General features: G+C 65.1%; 6 protein-coding genes across 6 annotated transcripts in view; 3 read left to right on the top strand and 3 right to left on the bottom strand.

Annotated features, from left to right (window-relative positions):
* Window positions 1-4,844, bottom strand: part of F751_1484 (Elongator complex protein 1) — a gene marked incomplete at both ends in the record, with an annotated part of 6,244 nt that extends 1,400 nt beyond the window's left edge. Inside the window, 9 exons of the mRNA XM_011400464.1 lie at window positions 94-698; window positions 953-1,120; window positions 1,336-1,723; window positions 1,844-2,922; window positions 2,986-3,247; window positions 3,377-3,424; window positions 3,586-3,879; window positions 3,985-4,293; window positions 4,557-4,844. Of these exons, the coding sequence (XP_011398766.1) occupies window positions 94-698; window positions 953-1,120; window positions 1,336-1,723; window positions 1,844-2,922; window positions 2,986-3,247; window positions 3,377-3,424; window positions 3,586-3,879; window positions 3,985-4,293; window positions 4,557-4,844 (3,441 nt within the window). The remainder of the gene's footprint in view (window positions 1-93; window positions 699-952; window positions 1,121-1,335; window positions 1,724-1,843; window positions 2,923-2,985; window positions 3,248-3,376; window positions 3,425-3,585; window positions 3,880-3,984; window positions 4,294-4,556) is intronic.
* A 685-nt stretch (window positions 4,845-5,529) lies between these two features.
* Window positions 5,530-6,515, bottom strand: F751_1483 (hypothetical protein; the record flags this gene model as incomplete). Its single annotated transcript, XM_011400463.1, has 4 exons — window positions 5,530-5,639; window positions 5,848-5,969; window positions 6,159-6,328; window positions 6,435-6,515. 4 exons carry the CDS (start codon window positions 6,513-6,515, stop codon window positions 5,530-5,532), a joined length of 483 nt encoding a protein of 160 aa, XP_011398765.1.
* A 1,359-nt stretch (window positions 6,516-7,874) lies between these two features.
* On the top strand, window positions 7,875-8,975 carry F751_1482 (RNA exonuclease 4; the record flags this gene model as incomplete). The annotated part of the gene is made up of 5 exons (XM_011400462.1): window positions 7,875-7,918; window positions 8,075-8,166; window positions 8,288-8,403; window positions 8,624-8,695; window positions 8,820-8,975. The coding sequence occupies 5 exons, from the start codon at window positions 7,875-7,877 to the stop codon at window positions 8,973-8,975; spliced, it is 480 nt and encodes a 159-aa protein (XP_011398764.1).
* A 640-nt stretch (window positions 8,976-9,615) lies between these two features.
* F751_1481 (Small nuclear ribonucleoprotein E) lies at window positions 9,616-10,230 on the top strand (the record flags this gene model as incomplete). Its single annotated transcript, XM_011400461.1, has 3 exons — window positions 9,616-9,654; window positions 9,789-9,878; window positions 10,099-10,230. The coding sequence occupies 3 exons, from the start codon at window positions 9,616-9,618 to the stop codon at window positions 10,228-10,230; spliced, it is 261 nt and encodes an 86-aa protein (XP_011398763.1).
* Window positions 10,231-10,354: 124 nt separating this feature from the next.
* On the bottom strand, window positions 10,355-12,232 carry F751_1480 (hypothetical protein; the record flags this gene model as incomplete). Its single annotated transcript, XM_011400460.1, has 4 exons — window positions 10,355-10,660; window positions 10,864-11,007; window positions 11,194-11,460; window positions 12,137-12,232. 4 exons carry the CDS (start codon window positions 12,230-12,232, stop codon window positions 10,355-10,357), a joined length of 813 nt encoding a protein of 270 aa, XP_011398762.1.
* Window positions 12,233-13,031: 799 nt separating this feature from the next.
* Window positions 13,032-15,082, top strand: F751_1479 (GTPase obg; the record flags this gene model as incomplete). Its single annotated transcript, XM_011400459.1, has 7 exons — window positions 13,032-13,041; window positions 13,143-13,248; window positions 13,331-13,694; window positions 13,880-13,908; window positions 14,050-14,132; window positions 14,303-14,572; window positions 14,799-15,082. 7 exons carry the CDS (start codon window positions 13,032-13,034, stop codon window positions 15,080-15,082), a joined length of 1,146 nt encoding a protein of 381 aa, XP_011398761.1.
* Window positions 15,083-15,222: the final 140 nt, after the last annotated feature.

The raw sequence follows: 15,222 nt of genomic DNA, 5'->3' as shown, positions 1-15,222 counted from the left end.
CCCCAACCCCTCGGCGCAGAAGGCGGCGCTGGGCGCCTGCGACAGCAGGTGGTTGGCCAGCTGGTCCTCCTCCTCGGGGCTGCCTTGGCGCACGCGCAGGCTGGACGCCTTGCGCTTCGATTTGGCGCTCTGCCTGCGTTTGCCGCCCAGTGTGGACGCGCTGCTGTGCCCGCTGCGCGTGCTCTGCGAGCTGGGCGCCAGGCTGGCGTCAGTATACGCGCTCAGCTCGGTCACACCGCTGGCCTCCGACGCCGCGTCGTCGCCGGCGTCGGACCCGGGCCCGCGCCCCGCGTCGGATCCGTCCCGATCATCCCCCCCCTCCTGCCCCCGCTCCGCCTCGGCCGCCGCAAGGGCAGCCGCCAGGTCCCGCCGCCGCGCCGCCAGGTGCTCCAGGCGCGCCGCGTACTTGGCCACGCGCGCCGCGCTCTCCCGCACGTCCTCAAACACCTCCGCTGCGCGCGCGGCGGCCGCGGGGGCCAGCACCCGGTCCAGCAGGTCGGGGCGGGCGTGGGAGGCGGCGACGCGCGCGCCCTCGCGCCACTCCCTGGCCGCCGCCAGCAGCGCGGCGGCCGCGTCCACGTCGCGACAGTACTCCAGCCGCACCGCGGCGGCCTCCGCGGGGCGCGATGCCGACACCAGCTCGTCCGCCAGTTCCATGGCCAGCTCCCGCACGCCCTCAACCCGTAGGCCCAGCTTGCCTTGGAGGTGGTTGTTGTGATGCACGGTGGTTGGCAGGGTGAGGCAGCGATCGCTCTGTGAATGAGCCTTGCGCAGGGCCGGATGCGGCTCCAAGCCGCGAAGATCTCCGCGGGGAGACATCGGTGATGCCTGCCTGCCGATTCAGCACCGCCTTGTCTCTGCACGTGCACAGGACTCAAATCCTGTCCCAAGGTCCCTCAGCCAACAGCAGCCCATAAACCCCCATACCAGGTTCCTCCCCCCCTTCACCCACCGGCCAGAGTGAGGGCGGGGCGCCAGTGGAGCCCGCCGCGGTAGGCCGCCAGCGCCTCGCGCATCAGCCCCGCCGTAACGAACGCCAGGCCCGCGTCCTCATACAGACCCCTGGTCTCCAGGGACTCTGCGTAGGCGCGGAGCACCGCTCGCCGCTGCTCCTGGTCGTCTGGGAGGTCGAGTGAGGGAAGGAGGGGAGTTGGAGGGGTTTCGGGCCTGACCATGGACAAAGGCGCCATCGTTCCTTCTGATGGTGCCCGGCTGGGCGCCTGGGCCAATCTCGACGCCGCTGCGCATCGGGCAGCAGGGGAGTGACCCCTGTCAGACCCACCCTCGACCCCTCTTTCCCTCCCCCCTCAAGCATAAAACAGCAATCCTGCCCACCTCGGCACAGATGCAGCATCTTGCGCAGCAGGCCATGCTGCGCCGCCAGCTGCAGCGCGGCGCCAAAGTGCGCCGGCCCCGCCTCCAGCAGGCCGCGCAGCGCGGCCTCGTGCTGGCGCAGGTGGCGGTCGATGGCGACGCGCCGGAGCACCACGTCGCGCTCCGCAGCAAACCGCCCCAGCTCCTGCAGGTACTCCCCTGGGTCCTTCTGGCTGTGAGCGATCACCATGTAGGCCAGGTCCAGCTCGTACATGCCCAGCGCCGTGGCGTAAAGCTCATCGGCGCTGCTGGTCAGCAGCAGGTGGCGCAGGCCGTCCTCCGCGCTGGGCGGCCGGGGCAGCTGGTTGCCTGGTGTGGGGCTGGGGCCTTCCAGTGTCACTCCATCCTCCTGCAGGCGTGTGGACGGCACAGCCGCGTTCATCTTGATCACCAATCTTCGTAGAAGGATGCTGGGTCATCCCGACTTACCAACAACGCTCACCTCAACTCATGATCATCCACTACCCACCTCCATGGCGGCGTCCTTGACCTGACGGAGCAGGCGCATGGCGCCCTCCAGGTCACCGCACCGCGAGTGGCTGACCAGCAGGGAGCGGAGGAAGGCGCGGCCCGGGCCGGCCAGGATGGCGTCCCGGAAGGCCGCGCAGACTTTCGTGACCTTTTCGTCGGTCTGGGCGTCGGCTCGAGACGACGGCGGTGGGCCCTCAAGCCCGTATGCGCCGCCGTCGTGACCCTGCCTCAGACCCTCCCCATCGCCGCCATCCCCCCCAAAACCCTCGGCGCCAGCGTAGACGCCGCCTGGCGCCAGCACAGAGCCTGGCCGCAGCGCGGACAGCAGGTCCGCCACGGCCTGGTCCTCGCCCAGCGCGGCGAGAAAGCGCGGCGCGTCATGCAGCACGCGCGGCCAGCGCGCGTCGACCAGCAGGTTGAGGTCGACGCGCTGCTGCGTGGCCAGGGCCCAGGCTGCGGCGACGTCGCCGGCCGCCAGCGAGGCTGCCAGCGAGGCCAGCACCAGCGCGCGTGGGCACACCGCCTCCAGGTTGCCGCGCGGCAGGCACAGCACTGCGCAGTGCGACCCGGGGGGGGCCGCCACCAGACGCGCCCCGGCCTCCACAGCGCGCGCCGCCAGCGCTGGTGGTGCAGGGGCCGATGCCTCGGGCGCGGCTGTGTTCCCCGGCACCGATGCCCGCCGCGTGTGCAGCCGGCCGTCGCGGCCGGTGAAGAGCAGCCAGGGCGCAAGGGGGGGTGGGGAGTCACACGCACCGGAACCACCGGGGCGTAGGGCCAGCGAGGTCACGCCCTCGGCGACCGGGCGGGCCGCCCCCGCACACCATAGCTCCCCGCGCCGCGACACGCCGTACAGCGCCAACGGGGTGGCATGCGGCCTGGCCTCGGGCAGCACGGCCATGACGGGGCAGGGCGCCTTGAAGGCGGGGCCGGGGTCCAGGCGCACGCCGTCGGTCGCGCTGCTGTCACCGCAGGCATTGCCAGTCCCATCACTGCCAGCGCCAGCCGAGTCGCGGCGGAGCGTGACCACGCCGCCGCAGGCCAGCTGGAAGACGGGGCCTTGCGCGGTCAGCACGCGGCCTGGGAACTCGAAGGCGCCGCGGGCCCGCAGGCCGGCCCCGCCGAGCTGCTCGCCGCCCCAACGAATCTCCAGGTCCAGGCCTGCGTCGTGCAGGGCGCCGCCGTCTCCCTGGCCATCGCGACCAGCTTCCCTCTCGCCCGCCAGCACCAGGACGAGGCGGGTCGCATCGGTCCACACCGCGCGCTTCAGCCGCGCCGCCTCGCCCGCGCCCAGGCAGGGGAGGAGGAGCTGCGGCGGCCGCGCCTCGCCCTCCCAGGCGTCGTCGCATGGAGCCCGGCTCAGGGCCAGGCGGCCGTCGGCCAGGCAGGCGGCCAGCGTCTCGGGCTCCCCCGGCGCGGCGCGCAGCGCGCAGCACAGCGCGGGGCAGGGCAGGAGGAGCGAGGCGGCGGCCAGTGGCGGCGGCACCACCGCGCGGCGCAGCGGCGTCAGCGCCAGCCGCCGCCCGTCCAGCACCGCCGCCGTGCCCAGCCGGCTGACGTCCTCCAGCTGGCTTAATTCGAGCTGTGAATTTGAGAATTGAGGAAAAGGGGGAGGGGCAGGAGGTGGGCTCCTGGTGGGGCGCAGGGCGAAGGCGATCATGTGCGGTGCACACCAGCGCTCACCACTTCACGACCAAACACATCCCCCTGCTCCCCGACTCATGGACAACACCGCCGACTCACCCTGGTAACGTCGCTGGAGGTAGCAACGACGTCGAGCGTCAGACTGGCGGCGGCGCCGCCCCACAGCGCGCGCAGCGCGCCGCACCCCTCGAACCTGCGCTCGCCCTTGCAGTACCAGTGCCAGTTGCTGCGCGTCCAGAGCTGCAGCGCGGCGCTCGTGGTGCCGCTTCCGTCTTCCTGGCTGCATGCCACGGCCAGCACCTCCGAGCCGGGGCTCCAGCCCAGCCCCGTGACCACAGCGCCTTCCCCGCCCGGCGCCACCAGGTCGAAGCCGCCGTGCTGGAGCCCGTTGCGCTCCCACAGGACCACGCGGTGGGTGGGGCGCGCCGGCCCTTGCTCGGCGGCCGCGGCGGCCGCGGCGGCCTCGCGTCTTCGCGCCTCGCGCTTCCAAGCCGCGACGTGGCTCTCCAGCGGGCGGGCCGCAGCGGCGGGCGCCTCGCTGCCGGCTGCCACTGCACCCAGCCGCTGCACGGTGTACAGGTGGCGGCCGTTGGGCTGCCAGCTCAGCAGCTGGGTGAGCCCCGGTGCCGCCTCGCCCCGCGCCGTCACCTCCCCACTCACGCCGTCCCAGATGCAGAGGGCATGGGTGTCGGAGGGGCCGCCCGCAGTGGCCGTGGCGAAGCAGGCCCCATCAGCCCTCCACTCCACGCTGGCAGAGCCGATGGGTTGCCCATGGTCGATGGCGGCCTCCAGCAGGGGATTCCAGTCCTGGCGGCGTGGAGGTTTGGAGGGCATGGATGCAGGACGAGTGGGAATGAGGGGGGCTGGTTGTCACCTGGTGACGTTGTCACACTAGGAAAAGGGGCCACACAATTCGCTGTGAACCACTCTGGGTCCAGGTGGTACACCTGGTCACAAAAAGCCTGTCCATACTCGAAGAAGTTGTGTGCACGCACAGATGGCGCTGGTCAGCCTCAATCCTCCATGGAGCGACCCCAGTTTCCCATGACGTAGCCAGCATCTGATCGCACCTCTGACATGATGAGCAGCTGTCCATTGCCGCTGACAAGGACCAGGCGCATGCCGTCGGGGCTCCACGCCGCGCCTTTCACCCCGCCCTCGACGTACCCAATCTCCTCCACGCTGGGGCCCGCCCCCGGTGGGAAGGTGATGAGCAGGAGGTCCCCGCCCCGGGTGCCCACCAGCACTCCATCCGCCTCTGGCGTCCAGAGGAACGCCGTGACGCCATTGCATGGCGTGTCTACCCTGCCGAGCTCCTGGCGCTGCGAGGGACGCCGCGAGACGAAGCTCTCGGTCATGGAGCTCAACATCCTCCATGACCGGTGCACTGATAGCCTTCCCTCACAGACACTCATCCCGGGCATCCACCTGTGAGGTACTGGGGCAGTACCAGTGGAAGCTGCCATCTTGCATCCACAGGAGTAGCCTGTCCCTGTCCTCATCCCTGCACACGTGCGCAACAGAGGCCCCTTCTACCGCTCGGCCCTGGGTGAGCCCCAGCGTCTGCAGGTTATTCATCGCGGGGACTGCTGCGGCATGCGACGCTTCCCTATATTACATTTGGTTTTAAAGATGGAATTTTTATGTGCAGGTCGACCATAGGCCGTAGTACAATGTGGATGGCCAGGAGTCCAATTGAGCGCGCCCTCCCAGTTAGGACAGGCCGAGGCGCGATCCACCCAAAGACCACACGCCAAGCCCAGCGAGTGACAGTTTCTTTCTTTTACGGGAGAATATAACATGCAGAGCTTGTACATTGCCACCAAGGGCCTTCATTCCACACGCATTTTTGTACATGTACCTGATTGCCATCACTTCTTGGTGTACAGAGACATTGCATTGCACAAATGTTAAATAGAGCAAGCGACCCGTCACACTGCATCGCTTGGGTGCCAGACCGCATATCATTGCCATACAGAGGGATTCAAGGGGACGGGAATGGGATGCTGGAACCATCACCACCATGGTCACAAAGTCCAAGCTTCAGATGGCGGGCTCAGTCACCAGGAGCCGCTGCAGCTCGGCCCTCCGCCTCTCCAGGGCCTCGTACTCTGCCTGTGCCTTCCGTAGTCGCTGGTCGCGACGTGTCCGGACTGGAATGGTAGAACAAAGGAAGGTTTACGCGGTGGCCTGGATGCATTTATCTCGGGAATCCAAAGCAGACCAGGATCAACACCATGGTATGGATGCAAAGCATTCTGGCAATGCACCCCAGTCCTGACCCGGCAACAAATTCCCCCTCATCGCTAAAAACAAGGTATAACATTATGTATAAACATAACTCACTGTGTTTGATGGTACCTAGGCAGCTTATCCAGCCCACGGCATACACCCCCGAGCATACCAGGAGGGCGACGCTGGCGATGCCGCGGTACAGCGCCAGGCTGCGGTGGAAGTCGGTGTCGCCACGGGGGAGGGCCTCCCTGCACATGCAAAGCGGGGAGGGAGGGTGAGAGGTAGGGTCTAGCAGAGGCTTGCAAATCGAATTGGGTGGACCTTGACCGGATTGACTCTCGATGTGTTGCATATTCTGCACCTTCACCAAGACACCTTGACCACCAGTGATGCACCTGCATGATAACACGAGCCTGTCCTCAGCCTCCCTACCACACCTGTACGTGAGAACTCCTACGAAGCTCTGCAGCATCGCCCGGCCTATCCAGATCTCCAGGAGGGGCCACCAGGCAGCCAGGGCGGCCACCTCTAGCTCCACAAATACCACCAGGATGGCCGTCAGCAAGCCGTACACGCGTACCGCTTGGCCCGAGAGGTAGTAGATGTCCTGTAAATGAAATTGAGTGTCGGCTTAAGACGGAGGGAAGCTGTCGATATATGGCAAACGTTCAGGGCGACCTGCCCTGGCTCAGGGTAGTTAACCCGGCTCTCACCTTGTCTGGCGCGTGCACCCGCACTGCGATGGCCATGCCGAAAGCGGCGGCACACACCAGACTGCAGATTATGGTCACCATGTTGAAGAAGCGACAAAGGGTCAGCAGGAGGTCACCCGGGGCTTTGGGCGCACGGCCAGGCAGAGCCGGAGGTGCTGAGCCGGGGGTCATCTCTTCCCTCATGCTGCCGACACTTTAAAAATGCGAATAGGCGTGTGTAAATTGGATCCTAGGAACTCAAGCTCCTCTAGACCCCGCGACCACACTCTTAAGGCATGGGCGAAAAGTCCTCGTGCCATTCACCCTCGGATCGAACCCACACTGAATGTGTGTGGGAGGGGGAGGCACGTGGGGTCCACTGATGATCGAATTTTGAACGATCACAGGTGTGTGCTGCATTCACAAAGCACCCATGTGGAGGACTCGTCAAGCTCGATCAATGAGGAGAACGGAGGGCGTGATGGGGATTGGGTCTTGTTTGCACATGCGATAGGGTCAGCATGCGAATACCACCATGGGCAGCATCTCCGAACCAAGATGCACGCATAAGATCGACCTATACTGGCCTCCATGGATCTTGGATAGTATCTAGCATCACTTTTGATTATGCCTACAGGGCAACTCTGTTCCTAGTGCAGCATGCACCCCACTAAGGGAGATCCCTAGGTGCCAGGGCGCCGGCGCGTTTGGGCGCATGACCACTTGCCCATCGGCCCCAACTCGAGCGCACAAAGCAGACGCAATACAGTTTATGTATACTAACTCAAAACATCAACCTCGAACTGCTTCAAGTATCGTTACGAGCGGCCTGCCTCCCAAAGTGACTTGTTGCGTCACGGGCGGCAACTAGTTGAGCACTGGTCTCGGTGCGTTCCCGGTGCACGAGGCATCGCACCCACCAGCATGCCTCACGTCAAAGGCAATAAATTCAAACCAGCAGTAGCAGCACCTGTCGCGCCGCAGGTGGGCGCCCTTGATGTAGCTGGCCCTTCCCCGGTCGGCAAGCAGCCTGTGCACACTAAGGCAGCCGATGGGTGTGCCCCAGCACCTCGCGGAAGCTCGGACACTCCACGCCCCACCACTCATGGGGCGCAAGTCCACACTGCTGGAAAGACAGAAGCCCCACACGCGACAGCACCCCCTGAAAAGCGGCGGAGAAAGGGCCCGAAGGCAGCAGCCCCACCAGCACAACAGGTAGTGCAGTCGCTGCCGGCGACGGTGGTGCCGCCGGCCCCCAAGGCCTCTGCCTCCGGTGCCATTGTGGCAGCCCCCAACTGGGCTGCACTCAAGGCCGTGCTGGCTACGACCAAGAAGAAGCCGAGAGCGAACAGACTGCCAGCGACGGACACAACGCCGGGTGCAGGTACAAACAGCGGCCGGGGCGTCACCCCCTCTTCCCGCACGAACCCCGTCACGGCCGTGCTGGCTCTGGACTGCGAGATGGTGGGCGTCGGGCCCGACGGGGAGAGGTCCTCCCTGGCAAGGTGCGAGCGGGGTTCCTACCTTCTCCGCTCCACTCCGCTGCTGGGCAAGTGTATCAAAGCTTCTGGACGGAAGGAGACTGCCTGTGTCCCTCCCTTGCCGCGAGCGCTGCGTTCTCATCCCCAACAGTCAGATGGGAATGCCTCAAATCACCCCAGGGTGTGTATCGTGAATGCTGAAGGCGGCATCCTGCTGGATGTCCATGTGCAGCAGAAGGAGCGGGTCACCGACTACCGCACCAAGTTCAGCGGTGGGTGGAGGGGCATGGCTAGGCATGCACGTGGTCAGGAACAAGTGATGCATTCTGCAAGTACCTGCTACCATGATTGACGTGCTGAGTCGCTCTGCTGCAATACCTTTCCCCTTGCCAGGCATCCGACCCAAAGATCTGGACCAGGCTTGGCCCCGGGAGGTTGTGCAGGCCTGGGTCAAAGACCTGGTGACAGGCAGGGTCCTGGTCGGCCACGCGCTGCACAACGATCTGGAGGTGAGGCCGGGCCGGGCCTATGGGCGAGGATTGCAGCGTGCCAGTGGGGGCTGCAGAGCCTGTTTGTATGAGGGCATCAGCAGTGGATTTGAATGGTGCGTGAAGCAGTGCAGGCATATGTGATGGGTATGGAACCGTTTGGTGTGCTATGCTGACTCCTGGGCAATTGCCACTGCCTCTTTCCCAAGGTCCACCTCCCTCTCCCTTCTGGCGTCCACAGGCGCTCGAGATGAGCCATCCAGCGACAGGGTCGCGGGACACGGCCAGATACCCGCCCTTCATGTTCCAGCAGGTGAGCCCTTCCGGACCCAGGCTATCATCATTGCTTGACATTGTTGTCAAGAGGCTGAGAGTTGGCCTGGTCCCACTCCCTTTTTCACTCATGAATGATGCGTTTGGCTGCCACCTCCGAATAGGCACAAGGGGGGAGGTACAAGTCGCGGTCCCTCAAGCAGCTGTCTGCTGAGGAGCTAGGACTGAGCATTCAGGATGGGGAGCACTCCCCAGTGGATGACGCCCGGGCCGCGCTGTACCTCTACCTCAAACATCGCAAGGTGGGGAGCGGGGTGTAATGAGGATGATGCCGGGTTTTATTGTGCAAGAACTTTGGGGACTCCGGTAGCCATGGCCTGCTGACATGGGGAAGCATAAACAAGTAAATCGCCCCCCTCTCCCCTCGTAATGATGCACCTTAGTCTTGGGAGCGTTGGCTGAAGGGTGGAAAGAAGACAGGAAGTGGCGCTCAAGCGCACAAGATGCCGACATGGGAGGAGTTGTCACGGAATGATGGCATGATTGACTTGTGATGGCGCGCACCACCAAGCTGTTCAGCTCCCAAACCTTTCAAGTTTTTGGTGGATACACTGCAATTGCTTTGAAAAATGCCATCTATGAAGGTCTGCAGAGCTAGAAATACTTTGCAGGCTCGTGGCTTGTAGGGGATCCAGCTTTCCTCCCGTGATGGGCGTTCTGCCACCCGAGTGTGCTGCATGTTGGTGCTTGGGTCACCACTGCGACGGGAAGTCTTGATCCTCTTGAAACAGTCAGCTCCACTCACCCTGTTGAGGTGCTGCCGACAGCCTGTGTCCGACCACTATCCACCCAGGCCACGGAAGGCATCGCAGCGGAGCTCGTGCAGCTCGAGCCCTGCACACCCGGAGAGGCTGAGCCTCGCTTCCCTCTTGGGCCTTAGCAGTCGAAAATTTTGCCAACATGGCGCCGAAAGTCAAGAGGATCATGACACAGCCCATTGTGAGTGTTGGTGATGGTGGCTGCAGCCCTGTCGGACAACGGGGTCTGCTTGCGCAGGCTGGGTCTACGGGTGCTACATCATGCCCCATACAGCGCCCCGTCCTACTCCGGCTGCCCTCTGCCCCCACCTCCAGAACCTGATTTTCAGGTTTTTGCAAAGTCGGCAGAAGGTCCAAATATGGCTGTACGACCACAACGACCTGCGCATCGAGGGCCGCATCATCGTGAGTGGGGATGGTTGTTTCTGATGGAATGGGTGCTTCCTGCAGGATCGATGGTGTGGAGCGTGGCTGTTGTGAGCGCTGCAACGTTGGCACACCCGCAGCCCGGCACGCCTGGGAGGGAGCTGCATGTCCCTGCAGCCACTATCCCATGCCCTGGGTGCTGCCAAGAGGAATCTTTCCCATCCTTTTCACACACGCCCTCCGTCCCTCCCCCGCGCAGGGCTTTGATGAATACATGAACCTCGTGCTGGACGAGGGCGAGGAGGTTTCCGTGAAGCGGCAGACGCGCAAGCCGCTGGGCCGCATTCTGCTCAAGGGCGACAACATCACCCTCATGCAGGCAGCCAAGTGATGCCCTGCTTTCTGATGCCCTGCCCCTCCTCTGAATGCCCAGCTCGCTCCCTGGGCAGAAGCGCACCCCCCCACACAAAGGAGTCCTGGATCTACGCTCCCTCTCCTGCCGCGCTGCCTGACTGTTACACCCTCTCGCCAAGCGGCGGGTCGCAGAGCTCCGGGCAGCCCCCCAGGAACACGGAGGTGTTGCTGTAGTCGGACAGCAGCGGCTCGTACCCAGAGCGCGTGCGCGTCGCCCCCGGCGCCGCCCAGATGCCCATGAACTCCGCGGTCTTGACGGAGCTGCTGCAGGTGGGCCGGGGTCTGGCGGCGCCGCACCCCGCCTCGGCATGCAGCTCCGCCAGCAGCCGGAAGTCGGTGGGGAAGAAGATGTCTGCGGTGCCGCGCGGGACGAGGTAGGTGCCGTGGTCGCGCGTGCTCCCCTTCTCCTGTGTGAGCCGGGGGGGTTTGGGGATTGAGCGGGGCTTGGAAGGCGAGAGGCATTCACGGCGAGGCAAAGGGGAAGAAGCGGGCGGGGGAGAGATGAAGTGCCTGGTCGACCCTGGATAGACCGGCGGCGCCACCTCAGTCAGGCCGGGCATCTTTGCGCGCCCCCCCCCCCGGGGTGGGCGGGGCCAGCCGCCCGACTCACGGTGGTGGCGACCAGGGGGGCGTTGACGCCGCGGATGCTGACCTCTGGCAGCGAGTCGAAGTCGGCTGCCAGCAGGGCGTGCCCCGGCAGCATGGCGTGCAGCGTATCCAGCAGGCGCAGCGCGGCGGTGGGCAGGAAGGCGGCCTCGCGCGGCGCCAGCGCGGCCGGCAGCAGCCGCGCGGCCGCGCGCCGGACGAGGCCGCGCCGCGGCGGCGGCGCCGCGTGAAGCCAGGCCGCCAGCGCGCGCGCCACGTGCTCGTCGGCGACCTCGCCCTCCACCTCGCGCGGCGGTGACGCTGCGTCGCCGTCCGCCCCCCCCTCGACGCTGACCTGGCGCCAGGTGGCGCCGCCGCGCCGCGTCACCAGGTCGTGCGCCAGGTTGTCCAGCACCTCCATGGCCAGCACGAAGCAGGGGCCAGGGTGCGCAGGCCAGTCGTCGGCGCGCGTGGCGTCCCGCCGCTGCACGTCGAAGCGCCGGGCGTGGCCGGAGTCGGCGCCCAGGCGTGCCGCCTGCGTGGCGGCCAGCGCGGCGCTGATCTCCACGATGGAGTACCGGCAGTCGGCGTAGATGGAGGGGTGGTTGGCCCGCAGGTGGTCCTGGGGGTTTGATGAGGGTGGAGGTTGGAAGAGGAGGCAGGCCTCGAGAGGATGGAGGTTGGAAGAGTTGGCAAGTCTCAAATCGATGGGCGCCAAGTGCATGTCCCCCCCCCCGCAAGGGGCAGCCGAGAGGGCCCTGTGACTGAGCGGCGGGGGGACGCAGAGAGCCGTACTCGACACAAAGGCACACGCACTGCACCCCCCAGGCTGATGCAGTCCCCAGCCTCACCCCATCCACGCACCAGCACATTCTGGGCCAGGGTCCCCGTGCCGCCGCCGATCTCGAAGATGCGCAGGCCGCCCGGCGCGCCGGCGCCGCGCCAGCGCGCGGCCACGCACTCGGCGACGGCGGCGCCGTAGTGGGGCTGGAAGATCTCCACGGGCGTCAGCCAAGAGACCTGGAGGGAAGTGTACAGCGCCTGCACGCGGTTGAAGTAGGCCAGCTCGTTGCCCAGGGAAGCAAAGTCGATGGGCGCGGGGGGGGTGCCCACCGAGGGGCCCTTGCTGAAGTAGCCCTCCGTGGGGTGGTAGAGGGAGTCATGGATGAAGTCCCTCACCTGCACTTGCAGTGGTGCACCGTGGTTGGGTCAGGCGTGTGGGCAGCATGGGGGGCAGCGCAGCTAGGGGGTCAGGCCAGCGACCCATGGCAAATCCAAGAGCCCTACACTCTACTCACCAACCGCCTGGGACCGGGCTCGACGGTGGTGCTCAGGGCCCGGCGTGCTGCGATGGACAGAGCAGGCGCGTGCGATAGCGAGGCTATGCCTCTCATCGCCACATCTAATGAGGAGGAGGGGTGGGTGGGTCACTATGAATGGGCCATGGCAATACTGTCAACTCGCCCGAGGAGGAAAATACCAATCTTACATAGTCGTTCGATCATATAAAGACATAATACGTATACAATGTGATATTTTTGGGAATTTCTCGGCATTCTAGACCAATTCTTCGCCGATCAGACAATAGCGAGCGCATGAGGCCAGGGCGCGCGAGCTGCGAGAATCCCGTCGAAACAGGGCAGCCACAGGAGATACACATGACAAGTGAGATTGCATCAGTAGTGCAGGGGAGAAATACCATCAGTGGGCATCCTTGCATGTGATCAACTCCTGGATAACTGCGCCCAAAGGGTCTGCACTTTACCGGCATGGCCTTCACCGTGACCCAGCAACACGTCCCTTTCTGCGGTGTACGATGATTTAAATTCACCAGATCCGGATGACCTATTCTTAAGCATTTGAAAACGAGTCCATCGACCAATGTCCCTAGCGGCAGCTCTGCGGGCAGTGTGGTGCCCGGGCCAGTATCGAAAGGCGCACCGATGGGCAGCGTACATCCCCTTCAGACAGCTGCAGACTGTACAGCCTGAGCAGGAAGAGCCAGGCACAGACAAAAGATACATCGATAGATTGGTGGTGACAGCGCAGGCCGGGCGTGGAGGCTCCGGATCCTCAAGCTGCATACAAAAGAGCAACAGGGGTGAGGCATGTGAGGCTGATAGTGGGAGGACTCTGGTGAGGTGCAGGGTCGATGGTGCAGCTAGAGCATTCGTTGCTCCAAGGCCAAAGATCATGCAAAGGGGTGCGCTAACTTGATCCCAAGTCTCAAAAGCCATGTGTATCTCGATGCCAGCACCTTCAGTTCAGACCTGGCCAATCCTCCCCTTCATGGCAACATCACAGGACGCAAGATCACCGCAGACGGCGGCAACGGCGGCAGTGGTGGAGACGTCATAGTGCGAGCCAGTGGCAGGTACTCAATCGTCCTAGTGCTGGCGTGGGCGCAAAGGTGCTGGCCCCACCGCCCTCCTGCCAGCCTGCTGTCGGCTTGCAGTTGGTGCGATTCCCCTCCTCCATCTTACCTCATGCAGGATGAAGAGTCTGGCAGGTGTGGCCCAGCTGCACAAGGCCGAGCCTGGCTCCCACGGGTCCTCCCGGGTCCAGCATGGTGGCGCGGGTGACAACGCCACGATCCTGGTGCCGCTCGGCACTCTGGTGTCCCGCATCCTGGAACCTTCCGCAATGGATGGCGCGGGCGAGGAGGCACAGCAGCCCGCTCAGGGCCAGGCCGGGGTCCTGCGCCGCCGCGCCCCGCGTCAGCCCGCAGATCTCGGACAGGAGGAGGCCGCGCCGCCGCCGGAGGAGGCGGAGCTCCCCCCCTGGCTCGCACGCTGGCGCACCGCCTACACCGGCGACGCTGTCGATGCCGACCGGCGGGACGGCTTCGACGACGAGGTTGGGGGAGGGGCTGGTGGCCAGCCCGGCGCTGGCCCGAGCGCGGGCGCGGAAAAGCGTAGGGGTCCCCGGCACTACCCCACTGAGGTTCTGGCGGACCTGGTGGAGGAGGGGCAGGAGGTGGTGGTAGCGCGGGGCGGCCGCGGGGGCATGGGCAACGCCGCGATGCGCTCCCTGCCCAACAGGTGAGCTGGCGGGGCTGGGGCATGCGGTGGTGTGATGTTGATGCCCGAGGCATCCCTTGGTGTTCCACTCGTGACTGCGCCATGGCCTGACTTAAATCCGAAGGCGTGTGGCATGTCTCATGCAAGTGATTTCAGAAAAGGTGCTTCTCACCCTCCCCCAACCATCACAGGCCTGCACCCAGGGAGTCCACGCCCGGGGCGGCGGGGGAGCGGCATCGACTGCTGCTGGAGATGAAGATCCTGGCAGACATAGGTGGGGGGGAGTTGCCTTGTACGTCGACTTGCTGCTGTGTGGAGTGAGTTGCTATGAGAACAAAGCGGCCCTGCTTACCCTCCGTAGTAATTGCTGTCTCCACCCAGCTGGTACCACCTGGCGCCTGGGCCGCACGCCCACCTCCCTTTGGCCCCCATCTTCCCCTACAGGCCTCGTGGGCGTGCCCAACGCCGGCAAGTCCAGCCTGTTGCGCGCGCTGACCGCCGCCCGGCCCAAGGTGGGGTCGTACGCCTTCACCACGCTCATGCCGCAGCTGGGGGTGGTGGATCTCGGCTGGGGCGAGCGCATGGTCATCGCCGACGTGCCGGGGCTGATCGCCGGGGCCGCTGAGAACCGGGGCCTTGGCCACGCTTTCCTCAAGCATGTCGAGCGGACGCGGGCGCTGGCGTACGTCCTGGATGCCTCGGCGGGACTCCACGGTGCGACTTGGTGTGCTGTTGTCGTCCTGGTTGGGGGATAGAGAAGAGCTCTCGCGACTGAGGGTGGTGGAATGACATGAGAAGAACGGGATGTTGACCATCTCAGCGGTCGAAGCTTGAGAGCCTCACCCGGGATCCAGGCCCAGGACGTGAAAAGAATACTCAAAGCGGCGTGTCCAACTGTCAAGGGCACGCTCTTGAAACACTCTCCCACTCCCACCGTCAGGCTCCCAGGGCCTGCGGCCTTGGAGGCAGCTCGAGCTATTGCGGGAGGAGATCGCAGCCTACTCCCCCGCGCTGGCTGCCCTTCCCTCAATCGTGATCGCCAACAAGGTCGACCTGCTCCCCCGCCCCTCACTCGTACTGTGCGCGCTGCGTGAGCGCACCCACCTCCCCGTCCTGGCCAGCTCGGCCCGTGACGGCACGGGTGTGCCAGAGCTGCTGCGCGCGCTGCGCGCGCTGTGGGCCGGGGAGGAAGTGGATGGCACCCCGCCGCCCTGCCCGACCTGAGCCAAGTCGAAGTGCTGCGGTGCACTTCCACAGCTGCGTCAACTGCATCCTACACATTCTCCTGTTTCCATACAAGACTGCGAGGAACCGGCAAGCAGGGCGAGCCGGCAGAGCGCAAAGCAAACGGAAGGGGGGGGGGG

This window comes from Auxenochlorella protothecoides, assembly GCF_000733215.1.
Source record: "Auxenochlorella protothecoides strain 0710 unplaced genomic scaffold scaffold14, whole genome shotgun sequence".
NCBI lineage: Eukaryota > Viridiplantae > Chlorophyta > Trebouxiophyceae > Chlorellales > Chlorellaceae > Auxenochlorella > Auxenochlorella protothecoides.
Note: the sequence above shows the minus strand (reverse complement) of the source record. Positions and strands in the feature narration are given on the sequence as shown.